This window comes from Schistocerca serialis, chromosome 2 (genome assembly GCF_023864345.2).
Source record: "Schistocerca serialis cubense isolate TAMUIC-IGC-003099 chromosome 2, iqSchSeri2.2, whole genome shotgun sequence".
Lineage (NCBI taxonomy): Eukaryota > Metazoa > Arthropoda > Insecta > Orthoptera > Acrididae > Schistocerca > Schistocerca serialis.
The window spans coordinates 802,540,326-802,558,971 of record NC_064639.1 but is presented as its reverse complement, the minus strand read 5'-3'; the positions used below and the strand labels follow the sequence as shown (position 1 = coordinate 802,558,971).

The following is an 18,646-nucleotide window of genomic DNA, read 5'->3' as shown; positions in this document are numbered from 1 at the left end:
ACAGTTCATAACCAATAGATTGTGGTCAGAGTCCACATCTGCCCCTGGAAATGTCTTACAATTTAAAACCTGGTTCCTAGATCTCTGTCTTACCATTATATAATCTGTCTGAAACCTGTCACTATCTCCAGGCTTCTTCCATGTATACAACCTTCTTTTATTATTCTTGAACCAAGTGTTAGCTATGATTAAGTTATGCTCTGTGCAAAATTCGATCTTTCATTTCTTAGCCCCAATCCATATTCACCTACTACGTTTCCTTCTCTCCCTTTTCCTACTACCGAATTCCAGTCACCAATAACTATTAAATTTTCGTCCCCCTTCACTATCTGATCCGCTAGCGATCGGAAATGAATGAATATCTGTCTGAACTTACACACCTCTCGAAACTGCTACTCCCGTCAGCCACCGCGCCGGGAATCTTCTTATAGTGAACACTTAATAAACTACGGTAGCGTAGGCAGACAGCTGGGTACTCACGAGTGGGGTCCGGGCCTGGCGCTGGGGGCGGCGGGGGCGGCACGGGCAGCGCGGCCAGACCCAGGCCGAAACCCGCGCCCGCGGTCGCCGCCGGCAGCGCCGTCCATGGCTTCCCCTGCAACACCGCAACACGCATTACTGCTGGGCTGCAGAGGCGCCTCGCTGACGACTTCTCGCTCAGCGTTAAGGAAGCAGTCGCATTTCAGCAATTACTGCAAAGTACTTTGCTTTCTGGGCATCCGCAGCTGTTGAAATGCATGATAGTAGGAATAATTCCGCTGGCAGCTGGTAAAATTTTTGTTTTACTGATACACAACCAGTTCCGCGGCCTAAAGCAACGTTATCAGGCGCTACCTACACGATAAAGAGTAATATGCAGTGCCTCATCTTTGTGGACACTGAAATTAATAAAGGTGATGTGAAAAATATACTTACAGTGTTAAAAGGTCTTAGATGTACCCATCGCTCCTAGTCAAGATTATTCAGTCAATATTGTCTACTTTGTACCGGCGAATGAAGAGTGACAAAAACGTGATCCATAAATTTCGTAAAAATTGCTCGTGGGTGGATCGTGTAGTTACAGACCCTTGTTTTAAAACTTGCCAGCATTTAACAAAATTATGGTGAGAGGGTGCTGATTTTTTAAAAAAAGCCGGATTTGCAATAAAAAACAGCCACTACTAACGTGATTAGTCAGGGCAAAATGGAAATTACTGTGTGGGATGGTAAAAGCTGCCACTTTCTTTCCGGTGTGACGGCAGGGCGACCCAGTGTTGGCGAGGATAAAAGCGTCTCTCTTAAGCGACTAAGACGGATTATCAGGCTGGCGGAATGAAGACTACCTTGTGGACTGTGTGACGTCATGTACTCATGACCAGCGGTGCTGGGTCGCTCCCTTTACGAACCATAATAATACTGAATTTTTTTACATACTTTTACCTAATCGTATAAACAATCCAAGTTAGCCAATGCTAAGGTTCTTTAATTCCAACTCATTATTCAACGAGAACTGTGTATGTTCTTTTTGTGTCTAAAATTTTCTACTTGCTCTAATATATTCAAAATATGTATTTTTTTATTAAGTATTTTTAAATTTTCTAAAGGGCTCGTGACGCTGCGCCCCGTTTTGTGCAAGGGCGCTGTTATTGCCGATCAGGAATTATTTAAGTTAAGATGTTACTGCAGTCTTATTCAAAATGACATATGAGTTTGCCCTACGGGAGGGTAATCGTTTTCCATGTAAGGCAGTACACGCCCGCTTCATTATATTTATTTAACAGTTTTTTCTTTACGCCTGTGTTTACGGCTTGATCCGAAGAAGTAAAGTACACTGGAATTATGGTTTTAGGTCTCATACATCTGCCTATATTTTCGGATACTGCATCCAAATATGGTGACCAGTTGGTCTGAGTGTTATAGGATCGCTGGCCGGAGTGGCCGAGCGGTTCCAGGTGCTACAATCTGGAACCGCGCGACCGCTACGGTCGTAGGTTTGAATCCTGACTCGGGCATGGATGTGTGTGATGTCCTTAGGTTAGTTAGGTTTAAGTAGTTCTAAGTTCTAGGGGACTGATGACCTCAGAAGTTAAGTCCCATAGTGCTCAGAGCCATTTGAACCATTTTGCTATAAGATCTGTCTCTGATCCACTACGAGAAAGAAAAGTTTTCGTTTCTAATATGGTTCCATTAACTGCGTTAACAGATTCTAGATCATTACAGTTTTGATACGTCATAAGCTGTATATATAGCTTTAGCCCACGAAACCTGTTTTGTACCAACAAAACATAAATTTTAGATGTAACAGAGGAATGTTTCTTAACATCTGTGTTTACTGGTCTGACAGTCATGACATGACATGTTACTGTGTATCATGGACGACGTCAACTTCGGTTTCTGGCATTTTGGTGGGCTGCTGTCGCTTGTGGAGTGCTGATTAAGCTGTATATCTTATGTTTAATGCCATATTTGTATTTTAACTTACGCGAAATTTCGAAAATAAAATAAAAATGCCGTACTGATCAAAAGACCGAGACAGCGGGTAAGATCAAGGACTCTGATTCGTAGAATATGGAATGTGAGGAGTTGGCAGATAAAATTGACAATATATTTATTATGTGTACAAATTTGCTTCCGCCGTTTTGCAGTAGCTGGCAATAGTGGCAAGGGCTGGTGGAGGTAGAAGGTACTAAGTGTCACGCAATACGTTTAGGCGTGTGTAAAGATTTTTTTAAAGTATTCTGACTGGTTTGATGCGGCGCGACACGAATCCCTCTCTTGTGGCAACCTCTTCATCTCAGGGTAGCACTTGCAACCTACGTTGCAACCTAAGTCCTCAATTATTTGTTGGATGTTTTCCAATCTTTGTCTTCCTCTATAGTTTTTACCCTATACAGCTTCCCTCTAGTACCATGCAAATTTTTACCTGATGTCTTAACAGATGTCGATATCATCCTGTCCCTTCTCCTTGTCAGTGTTTTCCATATATTCCTTTCCTCGCCGATTCTGCTGACAAGGGAACCTCCCCATCGCACCCCCCTCAGATTTAGTTCTAAGTTGGCACAGTGGATAGGCCTTGAAAAACTGAACACAGATCAATCGAGAAAACAGGAAGAAGTTGTGTGGAACTATGAAAAAAATAAGCAAAATATACAAACTGAGTAGTCCATGCGCATGATAGGTAACATCAAGGATATTATAGGCTCAGGAGCGCCGTGGTCCCATGACTAGCGTGAGCAGCTGCGGAACGAGAGGTCCTTGGTTCAAGTCTTCCCTCGAGTGAAAAGTTTAATGTTCAGACAATTATTATCCGTCCGTCCGATGCGAGGTAACTGCGCCGTAGTGTGGGGACGCTACACCTAAACAAGAAAACCTAAATCGGGCAAGGTAGAAGAATCTATTTACCCATTCGCTAAGTGTACAAGTTAGGTGGGTCGACCACATATTCCTGTCATGTGACGCACATGCCGTCACCAGTGTCGTATAGAATATATCAGAAGATCATAACTTTGCGAAAATAAAGAAGGTAAACGTTTAACTCGAGGGAAGACTTGAACCAAGGATCTCTCGTTCGGCAGCTGCTCACGCTAACCACGGGACCACGGCGCGCATGAGCTCACACTCTCCTTGATGTTGCCTATCTTGCCCATGGACTACTCAGTTTGCATATTTTCCTTATTTTTTCATAGTTCCACACAACTTCTTCCTGTTTTCTCGATTGATCTGTGTTCAGTTTTTCAAGGCCTATCCACTGTGCCAACTTATAACTAAATCTGAGGGGGGTGCGATGGGGAGGTTCCCTTGTGAGAAACGTCTCGTTCCTTATCAGTCCACCTTATTTCCAGCATTTTTCTGCAGCACCACATCTCAAATGCTTCGATTCTCTTCTGCTCCGGTTTTCCCACTGTCCATGTTTCACTACCATACAATGCTGTCCTCCAAACGAACATTCCCAGAAATTACTTCTTCAGATTAAGGCCTATGTTTGATGCTAGTAGACTTCTCTTGGTCAGGAATGTAAAACAAAAGCCATCAAAACATTAATACGATTTTTGATTACATCATAAAGCTATTCTCGATTGAATACGTCAACTTATAGGTCCAATTTCCGTAATTTGTGGTATATTTTAATTTTCTGTTTTAACATGAATAAATGTGTGTCTGAAGCTCATAAAATGCTGGGTGAGACCTAAGGTAAGACACCTATTAATGAAAGAACGTACAGAGAATGGTTCGAACGGTGATTTTGATGTCGGAGACCAGCATGGCTGTGGAAGAGAGAAGGTTTTCGAAGCTACTGAAACTGACGGAAACAGTCACAGAGGATCGTTATCGAAAGCAGTTGATGCGTATCAGCCGAGCACTGAAAGACAAACGGTCGCAATACAACGATCGATATGAAATGGTGATTTCGCAGCATGAGAATTCTCAACCCCGCGTCGTAAAACCCGTTGGAACATACTTTGCAGCCGGCAGGGGTGGCTGAGCGGTTTTAGGCGCTACAGTCTGGAACCGCGTGACCGCTACGGTCGCAGGTTCGAATCCTGGCTCGGGCATGAATGTGTGTTATGTCCTTAGGTTAGTTTTGTTTCAGTAGTTCTAAGTTCTAGGGGACTGATGACCTCAGAAGTTAAGTCCCATAGTGCTCAGAGCCATTTGAACCATTCTTTGCACATTCAAATGGGAAGTCCTACACAGCCGCCATATCATCCAGACGTTGCTTCCTCTGACTACCACCTCTTTTGATCAGTAGCACACGGCCTGGCTCACCAGCGCTTCCGGTCACATTAACAAGTTCAGAATATAATAGATTCGATTTATGGACCTCCTCAAAAGGTGCTCGGCTCTTCCGCGGGATTCGTACGCTGCCCGAAAGAGGGGAGAAAGTAGTGGCCACCGATGGCCAATACTTTGAATCGTAATTGTTTTGTGAGTTTTTCATAATGATGTCTCTAACCTGAAGAAAAAACGTCGGAAGCAAAGTTGTAGAACTAATAAAGAAATGGAAGTACTGGAAATGGATATTGTGGCAATGACAGAAACGAATAATTATTTAAATAAAAACGAATTTTTAACAACCATATTTTTAAGTCTGTCTAAAAAGTATAAAACAGCTTGTTCTAGCTCATACAAATTCTTAACCCCATACGTGCAGTCCAGTAAATTTATGAAACTGGGTTTTTAATGGCTATGGAAATACTTGTAAGATTTAAAACAAAAAAGGCGCGTGCAATTGATAATATTAAGGAGGTAAACAATTAATTCATCATGAAACGTATACGCAGTTGCGAATACGGGCAATCATCAGCTGTATAACGGAATGACGACAGTGAAAATTTGTGCCATACCGGGACCCGAACTCGCATTTCACGGTCATCGCAAGAAGTCGTCTCACCATTAGGCTATCCAAGCACGCGAAATAGTTAAACGATACTTCCTTTTGTCGTCAACCATTTGTCTACAACTTTGCTTGCAGGTTCGAGGTAAACATCGATATCGCGGTGCAACACCACCTACTGGTAAAATGTTCCTGCGACTCTCGTTGTCGCTGTAAACCGAAGGTAATGGATCAGTGTGACGTAAGCAGACGTGCAGGATGCCCTGCAGACGTATACGCGAAACAGTGAGTTTTAAAGAGGGCGCATTATTGGCATGAGCGAATGTGTTTCACTTACCCGGAAAACTGCTGCTCGTATAGGACGAAGTGTTTCGGCTGTGCAACGGGTGTGAGGAGAATGGTTCACGGAAGGCCGTAGAAGACGACGAGATGAGTCAGGTCGCACCACCCAGACACCCCCCCCCCCCTCCCGAGAAAATCGACACCTCATCCGAATGCCATTGCAGGACAGATCTCCGTCCCGCTCGGTTCTGGCACAAAATGCACAAAATGGAACGCTGTAAAACATCGTACACTAACGGGAATGACTGGCCGATGGCGTTTATTACGGCATGGGTTACGTGCTTGTCGTCCACTTCTCCGCATTCCTTTGACGAATGTGCAGAAACATGCTAGACGGCAGTGGTGTATGGAACGACGTCACTGGGGACAGATATGACACCAAATAGTGTTTTCGGACGAATCCATGTTCTGTTTGTTTGAAAATGATGGCCGCATTCTGGTTCACCGCAGACAAGAGATGCGGCATCACAGTGACTGCATTCGCATAAGACATACAGCGCCAGCTCAAGGCCATATGGTGTGGGGTGCTATTGGGTACAACCACAAATCTCAGTTGGCGCGTGTCCAGGGCACTGCAACCAGTGTGACCTACCTGAATGACATTCTGCGACCCGTAACCATACCCTTTACGCACTGCACTCCGGATCCCATTTTTCAGCAAGACAACGCACGATTACATGTTGCTGCACGAACAATTGCCTTCTTGGTATCACAGGACGTCAGCCTTTGGCCTAGTCCGCCAGATCACCAGTTGTCCCCAATGGAAAATGCGTGGGATATGGTGAAACGACGGATGCAATGCTGTGTGACCCAACGTCAACCACCACACATGAACTCTGGAAAGAGGTGAATACATTACGGCTGGTTACATCACAGGACTCCATCCGCACCTTATACGCGTCGATGTCATTGCACGGGGAACAAGTCATCAGGGCCCATGGCGGACCCTGTGCCCACTAGGCAACAGGGCACTTGCTGAACCAAGGTGACTGAAATGATAATCATTTCTACAGAACGTACTAATGTACATGTTCTGTGAATATGAACGTCCTATATCTAGTCGGTCAAGGTGTTCTGTTATTTCTGACTTGAGTGCAGAAAGCCGCAGGTCTCAACCCGTCCACGGTCTGTTCGTGAACAACATTACGCCTGACGCCGGAGGACAGGCCTAACGGAAGCGCCGGCGCCTGTAACTTCGAAGTTCTGTAGCGCCGTTGAATGATGTTTCCCGTACCGGGTTCCTATCCTCATTTTGTTCCTCAAGACAGTCTCGGGTTCCTATCCTCATTTTGTTCCTCAAGACATTCAAAAAGAAATAACAGGTTTTCTCTTGATTATTACAGGTATACTGTGAAAGGTGGAAAGACATAGCGCATGTCACTAGATAGAGGAAGGCTCAGATTTTTGTGTTCGCAGAGACACTATACTATGCACTCAACTTGAGCACTACGCGTTGCTCGAGAAAGATCGAAATGGTAGTCCGTATCCGTGTGAACACATCTCGAGTACTACGCACATTTTTACCAGACATGCGTGGCTCATTAGTGCTCTTCCCTTTGCGCGTGCAACCAACTTCCAAGAATTTCCTTCCAAGTCATAAATCTGCTTGTGCAGAGGCTGCTTCTTGCTAAATAATCGGCGGTATGGACTATGGACTGACTTCGTGCAAATTCCAACACATAAAGTGTGGTGTAGTCACCATGTTGCTGCAAACAAGCTGTGTCAAAAATTTGAACCTTCCTCTATATAGACGCAATGTGTTTCTATTTTTTATTCTTTACCCATAATAAACAGTCGAAAGCTGTTCTTCTTTTTCGAGTCACCCATTATATAATATGTGTTTAGGTTCCTTTGTACCTCCAAGTACATATGGCTAGAGCTAGCCATAAATGATTATTTTCTCCTGGATAGCACGTCAGGTGCTGAAGTGTGGACGCAAGGACGCAAAACGGGTAGTCTATACCGACAGGCGTAGCCCACTTAGTGTTACAGTTACGACCGTGCAGAAAACTTGAGATAGTAAATTATGTGGCGCGTTTGCGGGGAGAGTGTTAGACGCAGAGAAAAAGCAGCTAACACACTGAAGTGAGTACAAGTTAAAATATTAAGCTACCAATGATCATAATATCTGCACTTATACCCCTAAGAAACTGGTGTAGGCACGCGTATTCCAATACAGAGATATATAAACAGGCAGAACACGGCGCTGCTGACGGCAACGCGTATATAAGACAGCAAGTGTCTGGCTCTGTTGTTAGATCGGTTACTGCTGCAACAATGGCAGGTTATCAAGATTTAAGTGAATTTGAACATGGTGTTATAGTCGGCGCACGAGCGACGGGACACAGCATCTCCGAGGTAGCGATGAAGTGGGGATTTTCCAGTACAATCATTTCACGAGTGTACCGTGAATGTCAGGAATCCGGTAAAACATCAAATCTCCGACATCGCTGCGGCCGGTAAAAGATCGAGCAAGAACGGGACCAACGACGACTGAAGAGAATCGTTAAACGTGACAGAAGTGCAACCCTTCCGAAAATTGTTGCAGGTTTCAGTGCTGACCCATCAACAATTGTCAGCGTGCGAACCACTCAGCGAAACATCATCGATATGGGCTTTCGATGCCGAAGGACCAGTCGTTTACCCTTGATGACTGCACGACACAAAGCTTTTTGCTAACGTGGGCCTGTCAACACCGACATTGGACTGTTGATGACTGGAAACATGTTGCCTGGTCGAACGAGACTCGTTTCAAATTGCATCGAGCGGATGGAAGTGTACGGGGATGGAGACAATCTCATAAATCCATAGAACCTGCATGTCAGAAGGGGACTGTTCAGGCTAGTGGAAGTTCTTTAATGGTGTGGGGCGTGTGCAGCTGGAGTGATATGGGGCCTCTGATACGTCTAGATACGACTCTGATAGCTGACATGTATGTAAGCTTCCTGTCGGATCACCTGCATCTACTCATGTCCATTGTGCATTCCGCCGGAGTTGGACAATTCCAGCAGGACAATGCGATATCCAGCACGTCCAGAATTGGTACAGAGCGGCCCCGGGAACACTCTTCTGAGTCTGAACACTCCCACTTGGCTACCAAACTCCCCAGACAAGAATATTATTGAGCATATCTGGATCTGCATGCCTTGCAACGTGCTGTGCAGAAGGGATCTACACCCCCTCGTACTCTTATGGATTTATGGACAGCGCTGCAGGATTCAAGGTGTCAGTTCCCTCCAGCACCACTTCAGACATTAGTCGAGTACATGCCACGTGGTGTTGCGGCACTTCTGCGTGCTCGCGAGGGGCCTACACGATATTAGGCAGATGTACCAGTTTCTTTGGCTCTTCAGTGTATATGTTAAGTAAATCTTCTGTTTACTGTGATAACTTGTTCGCTAACATTTCTGCTCCTGGGGAGATTCCCTATGTTGAAAGTTGACATCTCTCCTTACCGTTGTGTACAAAGTTGCGCATAACAGATGCGTTTTCGCTAGGGGCCGTAGTATGGAATTATTCAAGAAAACATACAAAAGTGGTACTTCCAACATTGCAGCCCAGTCAGCAATCGTGATAATCTAATATATAAGAAACTATCAGCCTCGATTGTGGTAATGAAACCAACCTTAACTAGGTTTCAGCCCAAATAATTCTCAGAAGATATATCTGAATCTATAATTTGTCTAAGAGACTACGCCTATTCAGGCTGTTTTAGTTTTATTTCTAGACCATGCCCTATTAGACAAATTATAGATTCAGGTATATCTTCTGAAGAAGGCTCAATTACTTGGGATAAAACCTAGGGAAAGGTTGGTTTCATTACAGCAATCGAGGCTGGTAGTTTCTTGTTGTTGTTGTGGTCTTCAGTCCTGAGACTGGTTTGATGTAGCTCTCCATACTACTCTATCCTGTGCAAGCTTCTTCATCTGCCAGTACGTACTGCAGCCTACATCCTTCTGAATCTGCTTAGTGTATTCATCTCTTGGTCTCCCTCTACGATTTTTACCATCCACTCTGCCCTCCAGTACTAAATTGGTGATCCCTTGATGCCTCAGAACATGTCCTACCAACCGATCCCTTTTTGTAGTCACGTTGTGCCACAAACTCCTCTTCTCCCCAATCCCATTCAGTACCTCCTCATTAGTTATGTGATCTACCCATCTAATCTTCAGCATTCTTCTGTAGCACCACATTTCGAAAGCTTCTATTCTCTTCTTGTCCAAACTATTTATCGTCCACGTTTCACTTCCATACATGGTTACACTCCATACAAATACTTTCAGAAACGACTTCATGACACTTAAATCTATACTCGATGTTAACAAATTTCTCTTTTTCAGAAAGGCTTTCCTTGCCATTGCCAGTCGACATTTCATATCCTCTCTACTTCGACCATCATCAGTTATTTTTGCTCCCCAAATAGCAAAACTCCTTTACTACTTTAACTGTCTCATTTCCTAATCTAATTCCCTCAGCATCACCCGACTTAATTCGATTACATTCCATTATCCTAGTTTTGCTTTTGTTGATGTTCATCTTATAACCTCCTTTCAAGACACTGTCCATTCCGTTCTTATAGTATAATACAAAAGTGGCCTGCAAACGCGTTTTTCGTGAATAACTCCAAACTCGTGGTCTGCAGAAAGCGAATCCTAGTGCAAAATTTGACAACATTAAATTTCTTATAAAAAGTCCTGTTCATTTTTTTCTGTAGGATTAATAGTTTGCACTAAGCGATCGAAAGGATATGAAAATTTCGCGTGTGGTTTTTGAAGACGTTGAGGGTTGCCTAAAACCCATAGATAGGAGCAGCTGAATCGCCTTGTATATACTTGGTGGATGCCGGCCCACCTTGCCGACCTGCCTGTTTTTTCCTGACGGGCGATATCATCCGCCTAGTGTTGCCCCTTTAATGAACTGCACCTCTCAGCGAGAAGCTATGGAGCTGTTCCTAACCTGGATACGTGTAAAGCCCGTATTACACGATGTGCCTATACCGTACACCTATGCACCAACGCCCCTAACGTGCATCCCTGTAACTACAGACTGGTTCACTTCCGAGCTATTACTCCATCCACGCGGGAAATACCTAGCGCGCATGCGCTGCAGCCGACTGTACGCGCGAAAAGAAAATATATGTCTTTTATGCTGATGTCCTGTAAAGTCGTTCGTTCTACCGCGCGCAACTCAAGGGCGACTGTGCGATATACTGAAGCGTCACACGTTCAAATTATTTGTGAACTCAAGATTCCTATTTATAAAGAAATTGTTTTCTACCATTATGTATTAAGCAATAGTTTTTCTCTAATGTAGGTTAGTACTGTTCTGAATTACAGACGCAACAGTTTTATATTACGACACTTGATTACACAGCTATATGTATATCGAAATTTACATTTATACAGCATATTACACATGGAGGATCCACTTGTTTTTGGAGCTATTGCCCTGGCAGTGACAGTAAATCTTGGGATTAGGGCAGAACGGAGACGAAAACAAAAAGTCAAGCGTTGTTGGGTTCGACCCTGGCTGACAAGAAGGGTGGAAGGCAGGGAAATATATTCCCTGTTAATGAAAGAACTGAGGCCCGAAGATCCGCAAGAATTTCGGAACTTCATTAGGATGGACATGGCCTGTTTCGAGAAGCTGCTGTCTATGATAGAAGATGGAAACAGAAAGTGTGACACAGTCATGAGGGAGGCTATCTCACCTTCTAGAGAGTAAGAATTATATGGTTATGTTTTGTGATCATACCAGCCTAGATCACTAATAAAATACCGGTGAACTCCCTGTTATGTTGTAACATTACGTTTCCTGGCGAATGGAGAATGTTTTAAGAGTCTGGCTTTTAGCCACAGAATAGCACAGCCAACCATTTGAAAAGCTGTTGTGGATGTATGCACTGCAATTTGCAACACATTAAATTACCAATACTTAGGTGACCTTGTGTTATTTTTCCAAGTTTTGGCTATACTCAGAATTTTGCAGTCTTCGTCTGTCACACTGGGGCAAACTGCAAGGACTTTCTCCCTTTCACTGCCAGTTTCTGTTTTCTGGCTTGTTGAAATCAAGCAAGAGGTGCAATTAAATCAAACCTGAACTTACGTAAACTAAGGCATTACGATACAAATCGAAAATCACCGTATAACGTTATATGCATATTCCTCAGAAAGAAACGATTTACGACTACCTTATTATGATACATTGGGTCATACATACACCTTTCCTCGCTGTATGCCTGATTTCAGACGCTTAATTCCTCTCTGCTCCATTTCATTTCTAGAATACGAAGCTATCAATAGAAAAAGTCCCTTCACAAACAGCTAGTATATAAGAGTCTACTGCAAAAAAAAGTTTCTTTTCTGCATTTGTGAAACCAGTTTACTGAAAAAAAAAATGCAGAAGACCCCCAACGCGAAAAATCACCATCACGAACGTCTGAAATTAGCCAATAGAAGCCTAACAATAACCAAACAACAAGTAGAAAGCACCGTGGTACAGCCTTCTGCGCATGCGCGAGTTATCGCTGCCTACTGCGCATGCGCGGATTGACTGCAGTTTAGAACTTCTCTCTATTCCTGCGTGCAGATAATGTCTTTGCTAATTTTCGTAGTTTCATCCGTTCTACCTCTAGATGGCTGTCGCGATAGACCAGTGCCGTTCGCAGCGGATAGTCGTGTAATACCGGCTTAAGAAAGCGACGGTCACGTTGCGGCAGTCGCAGAAAGCGAGGAGGCCGCTGCGTGGCGCAGCTCGGCAGGTGCTAAGATGCGTACAGCAGCGAGTGCGGCCGGAGCGGGCGGTCCGGCGCTCGGCCCCGTATTTTTACGCCGGGCGGGCACCTGGGTAGCCGCGCGGCGCGCTGGCCGCCGTCCAGCGCTATTTCCACCGCCGCAGCGCACAGCCGCGCCGCTTCGCGATCCCCGACACGCACGCTTTCCATTTCTCGATCGGGCACTGTGTTAATAGCCTTGCCGCGCCCCCAAAACTTTCCGCGCCTCCTGTCCAGGAATCCCCCCTCCGCCGTTCTGACCGGCCGCTCCTGCCACCTAAATACTACACTCGCTGATGCGATGCTCTGGTGACAACACAAATGTTCTGCCCCAATCCGCCATCTTCATTGAAAACGCCCTCCCCGTCTACTCCTCTTCCCCCTTTCCCTCTCGGTGGCTCGCCGACGTTTCGACCAGCAATACACTGTCCAACAGATCACGCTCACAATATTCCCCCACCACGTGTCTCTATCCACAGTGGTCAAAACGGTTAGCAGAGTTGAAACTTCTAGCTAGATTAAAATTTTGTGCCACACACGGTCGAACCCGGAATCTTACCTCTTTCGATCAGTGTACAAACCTTTTTACTTTTTTGTCCTCGTTCTTTCAATCTGTTTCTTCGTCTTTTAACGTCAGTGGTTCTGTGCAGATGTCACATGACATCTTTCAAATTCTATCGAATAGAATAGAATTTCATTCAGGGTTCTTTTTTCAGAGATTGGTCAGTCCCCTAACAAGTTCCACTTGCGTTTTAAGGGAGAGCAAAATGAATGTCTAAATACTTCTGTACACGCTCTGTTCTCACGTCTTTTCTCATTTTCTTCTTCGAATGCACGTTCTCTTAATTTACACAACAGTGAATGGCGAGAACTGTGTAGTTTCTCTTCCATAGATTTCCATTTAATTTCCGCGAGCATATCTCTTACACTTTCATATGGTCTTTACCAATCTCTAACGATCCCAGCAGCAAGTCTTCTAATTTATGCACGTCTGCGTCAAAGTACTTTTCGGATTATATACGTTTCATTGGACTCCTTGTATAAAATTATGATTTTCAGCGATCGGAGATGGGTGGAGGATAGTTAACAGATGGGACAAGCTTCGTTGGAAAATACTGTAAATTTGAATACGTGTCTCTATAAATATTTAAGTTGCTTAAAATTCTAGGTGGAAAAATGTTGCTTTTAGAGAATAACAGCACAGGCTGTTTTACTTCTGTTGACTTTGTGCAAGTAACACACTTCTTAACAACGCCTACAACCAAACATAGTCGTATTGACAGTTAAATGTGCTCCACTTACATAATGAAGTTTGCCATTGTTGAATTGCTTTTCTGAATTAATTTTTCACGTTAGAACTGTTCACAGTAGCTTTTTTGTAAAGTTCAAAGAATAATATGTTCATTATTGTCGACATTTTCTTCCCGAGAGACTCAGCAACTGTATTGACATTTAAAATAATTCTCATTTATTCTTTAGTCTCAGTTGTACGTTTTCACACTTTCAATGTGCTACCGAGAATGAAGAATAAATGAGAATTATGTTAATATGTTCTGCCAACGAAAGCTATCGACTAAGAACAAAGATAAGTTTCGTCTACTGACTTCATCAGTAACTGTGCGAACCTTCTGCGAATAAACCGATTCGTTACTCACTGTTACACTATGAACGGATATAATCCTTGCACAAACACATAATTCGTCACTTCTGCTCTCGACAAGTGTTCACTGCACACGAAACCTGAACGTCGCATTTGCGACGTGAGTAGCATTGTTGAACACAGCAGAACGACAATGTCCCTGACGAAATAGACGCACTTAGTTCCGAAACTTCCAGAAAACCAGCTATGTGTAAGGGGCACGATTCGCTAAGTGACACCACTATCGATGGTCGTACCTCTTCCAAACGGACTGTCTGCTGTTTTGAATATTCGTGCCTGATTACAATTGTTTCATTCCGCCAGGAACTTTCAAAATAGCGCACATTCCTCTGCAGACTGAAGGATTCATTTTAGAATTGGCAGATTAATCGGTAGAGAGTGTATCGTAGTTAATAGCGAAAACCGAGACGATTGGAAAGTAAACGCAAATGGGAACAAAAGCGTTCCAGTAGTTCGCAAGCGGACCGTTTATGAGTAATTGCGGATGTCTGGTTACAAGCCGCCACTGACTTCCGTGTGAAATGTAGGTTTAGTTGGTAAAAACATACAGAAAATTTAAACTTTTCGATAACGTCTCCATCTAACTGCCCTTAAATTTCACTTACGTCCCATGGTTGAGCAAGATGGTACATTCATGATACGACACAGGTATATTTTGCTGCTTATGTAAGGCGATATCTAATATGGTGGTATGATCCAACGTGGCTAGGACGAGAGGCACTCAGTGCTCCGGGTTTTCCTGTCTCGGGTAATCTTAAAAGTGAGGTGTACAGCACTCCCACTGATAAGACTGAAGAACTGCAACAGCCAATCGTAAAGTATTATCAAGCTTCACGTTATGATCCGTGGATCTCCTTTCCGTTTCCATCCTAATTTCAGCCATGGTCTATTTTTACAAAAAACGTGCAATTCTATGTGAGCACGTTGCGTATTTACAATTACTATATAAAAAATGGTTCAAATGGCTCTGAGCACTATGGGACTTAACATCTGAGGTCATCAGTCCCCTAGAACTTGAACTACTTAAACCTAACTAACCTAAGGACATCACATACATCCATGCCCGAGGCAGGATTCGAACCTGCGACCGTAGCGGTCGCGCGGTTCCAGACTGTAGCGCCTAGAACCGCTCGGCCACTCCGGCCGGCGTAATACATATAGGGATCATGTTCTCGTTGGGAGAGACTGAAACAGAACCGCTCAACGCAACTACTCGGCGACAAAAATGCTGTAAAATAACCTCTCACTGTCTAGTTTTGCTTTCTATTGCTTTAACTTGCATTACGATCGATCTGGCTAGATTGCTGTGTACAACAGTCAATTGTTTAGCACCTTGCATATTCCTCGCACTATAATTATGGAAGCTGTTTCAAAATGCCCGTATTTAGCTTGAGGCTTCGGGGGTGTGTACAGCAGGGTGTTTAATTAGACAGGCGCCCCTCAGTGCGCGTCAGATCTGGACGGTATTTTTCATACTTAGAGCTACGAGTGAAAGAATGTTGTAACAAGAGTTAACATGTTGTTCTTTATAACAGGAACAACAACAGGCTTTACTCTCTCTAAGGCAGCAATAGGGCTGATAGTTCGTATCATATAAAATCGATAGACTCTAGGCACCGTGAAGTGCACTGTCGGACATCGACAGAATTGGTTACCATAGTCAGGACAACTACGATTGATGTACATATGCAGGCTGAACCGACGAATGAAAATTCTTACCAAGGCCAGGACTCGAACCCAGGTCTCGTACTCACTATGCTGATGCTCTAGCCACAAGGCCCCCTGGCACAGTGGCTTTGTACAATTGCACAGGCAACCGTAGCACTCCTCCCTCCACAGTCCAAATTCCCATTCCTGTCTCAACCCACTTGCTGGTCACTCTGATCTCGAACAGTATTGCAGAGACTCTCCAACAGCATTGGAATACCACCTCAGCTTCTAACGAAACAGGGAATCCTGCCTGAAACCCAGACGTAGGTATTTTAATCAAATGTACTTATATAGTTCCAGAGACCTATTCAAGTTACAAACATCTTTGATGTACATATATGCAGACAGGATTGTTATGTTCTTTGTAAAATTCGTTGTGAAATGCAAGGTTCTGTGGATACCTCTGTTATGATAAAATTAAAAACTTATAACTCACAATTAAAATAACCTCTCCTGGCGGTTTCCGATTACGAATATGAATAAGGATCTCTGCTAGCGCCACATACTGTGGTCGTCGCTCGTACATGATTTCTACTATCGGGAAGATCACCTACCTAAATTTAATGTTATAATACGATCGCAGATCTGCAATGTGAAGTTCTTGCTACAATTTGTGTATAGTTCATTGATCGCATCGCTTTTGAATGTTCATTCTCTAGTTTAAAAGCTGTCTATAAATGTTTGTGCCTTATAAATATATTTTTGTTGTTGCTTTTATTTGTTCAAAAGTTTTATTTTTGTATGATCTAATCTATCTGCAAAATGAAATGTTAGTGAAAGAATCTGCGACATGCAGTATTTATTCTTGAGCACTCAATCCGGTTGGCTTTGTCTTAAAAAGTGTCGTGATCCGTCTCCTTCAAGAGATGATTTCCGGAACATGCCAATAATTTTCTCTGTTTTACCTGCAACATGGCGGCGCACGCACCCTATTTGAATGTGTCACTCCCTTCATTGTGACGTTTAGTGGGAAGATGATTAAAATAAAGTAGAAACCCACAACTAGTCGTTTTGAGTTGTAAGTAGTTATTATTGTTCGCTTTCCTTTTCGGCACCAACTGTTAATATACGAAACTAGTGCTAACCACAAACTTGATTAATCATGTTAGTCACTTTTATCGAATCCTGACATCACTCCTGAAGTTGTTTCATTATTTTACTTCTAATACTCGCTTCTTCCCTGCATCCTCGATATCCTATCCTAAACATTAAGTTTCTCAACACCCTGCATGCACTCTCATATCATCAGTCGCCGCTCCCTTCACTGTACTGTCTACTCACTCTGAATTAGCGACCCTTCGGCCAGATGCGTCTACTGGTGTCGCACGTTGTGATTGCGTGAATAGTACACAGGGGATGACAGCAACAATACATTCGCCTTTCACTCGATACTGTTCTTCTGTATAATTCCTTTGCTTTACGTTAAGTTTCATAACTGCTACAGCAAAGGGGCGCCGAATTCTGGGCAGCATTCATTAACATACTCGTACAAAGAATTTTAATTATAATCATCTGCGCATTCATAAAAATATGAGATGACATCTGAGGTCTTCAAGGATAAAGTCACCTTACAACTGTAAGTCATTAAACCGCGAACCATTGGCAACGTGGCTGATTAGCAAGAGGTATCATAACTATCTTAGACGACAATTTTTGCAGATGAAGTTCACTTGGACACTAGTAAACGTTGTATAATGTTCAGCAACATGACTTATAGAATCTGCACATAGAGAACGATTGACATAATATTATCAGTCAACGTGAGTCAGTCAATGGCACTGGAGTATAGCTTCACTTCTGCTAATTTACGTGTAAACCAAAGACGGGAATAGAATATTGAGAAGGGATATCCAAATACACCTAAATGCGGAGATCATCATTTCTTCACGCTCATATCCCTTTGAAATGGAAGACAGAGAACTACTCAGTTTCAACAGATCTTTTAACAAGAGCAGTACATGAAATATTGACCCAAACTTTTCTATTTGTCTTGGTGAAGGCACCGTTGGGCCTGTATATATCGGGTGGACTAGCATTGGGAGGAAAAAATTTTCTCACGAGTCACAATTAATTGTTGGCCATAGTAACCGACGGTTTTGCGAGCGTATTTGAAATTTTCTTTATTGAGTAGATGTAAGGAAATTCAGAAAATCTTTCGTATATTATCGGTTTGAATGAAAGTTTGTCTTAAAGATGTACAAATGCAACAGAATGATCATCACTAAAGAAAAAAAATGTTGCTGCATTACTGACATGAAGATGTTGGTTTGTGGGGCGCTCAACGTCGTGGCCATCAGCGCCGGTACAGGTTTCAGTCTTTCCATTTCCGGGCCGGCCACTACACGAATGATGATGCGAAGGTGAGGAAAACACAAACACCCAGTCCCAGCGCGTAGAAAATCCCCGACACGGACGGGAATTGAACCCCGGACCCCGTGATTCATAGGTAGCGACGCTAGCCACTGGACTAGAAGCTGCGGACGCGTTACTAACATGCTGCTGACGTCAATGTCATCAGTTAAATATGTAGGAGAAAAACGTTACGAAGTGGCCTCTACACTCTATCTGTACTACTATTACAAAGACAAGTCGTTGTTTAACGTTGTTACCAAAGCTGCCGAAAAGTACTTTACAAATTTACTGCAGATTTTTGCATTTTTGCACGGTACTCTAATGAACATTCGGGCTGATACAGGCTAAGTATTTTTTCTAGATTTAGTGTATACATATACATAGTACATAATCGGGAAGTGTTGTCAAAAATATCTCGATAAGTTCTTGACCAATTTACATCAATTTTTTAAATGATACTCTAATGAGCATTCGGACGATCATATGCTACATACAT

At 43.3% G+C, this 18,646-nt stretch overlaps 1 protein-coding gene across 1 annotated transcript in view; it reads right to left on the bottom strand.

Annotated features, from left to right (window-relative positions):
* LOC126458047 (zinc finger CCHC domain-containing protein 24-like) overlaps window positions 1-18,646 on the bottom strand; it is a 203,653-nt gene that overhangs the window by 106,741 nt on the left and 78,266 nt on the right. The window contains exon 2 of the mRNA XM_050094840.1: window positions 481-595. Coding sequence (XP_049950797.1) covers window positions 481-595 — 115 coding nt within the window. The remainder of the gene's footprint in view (window positions 1-480; window positions 596-18,646) is intronic.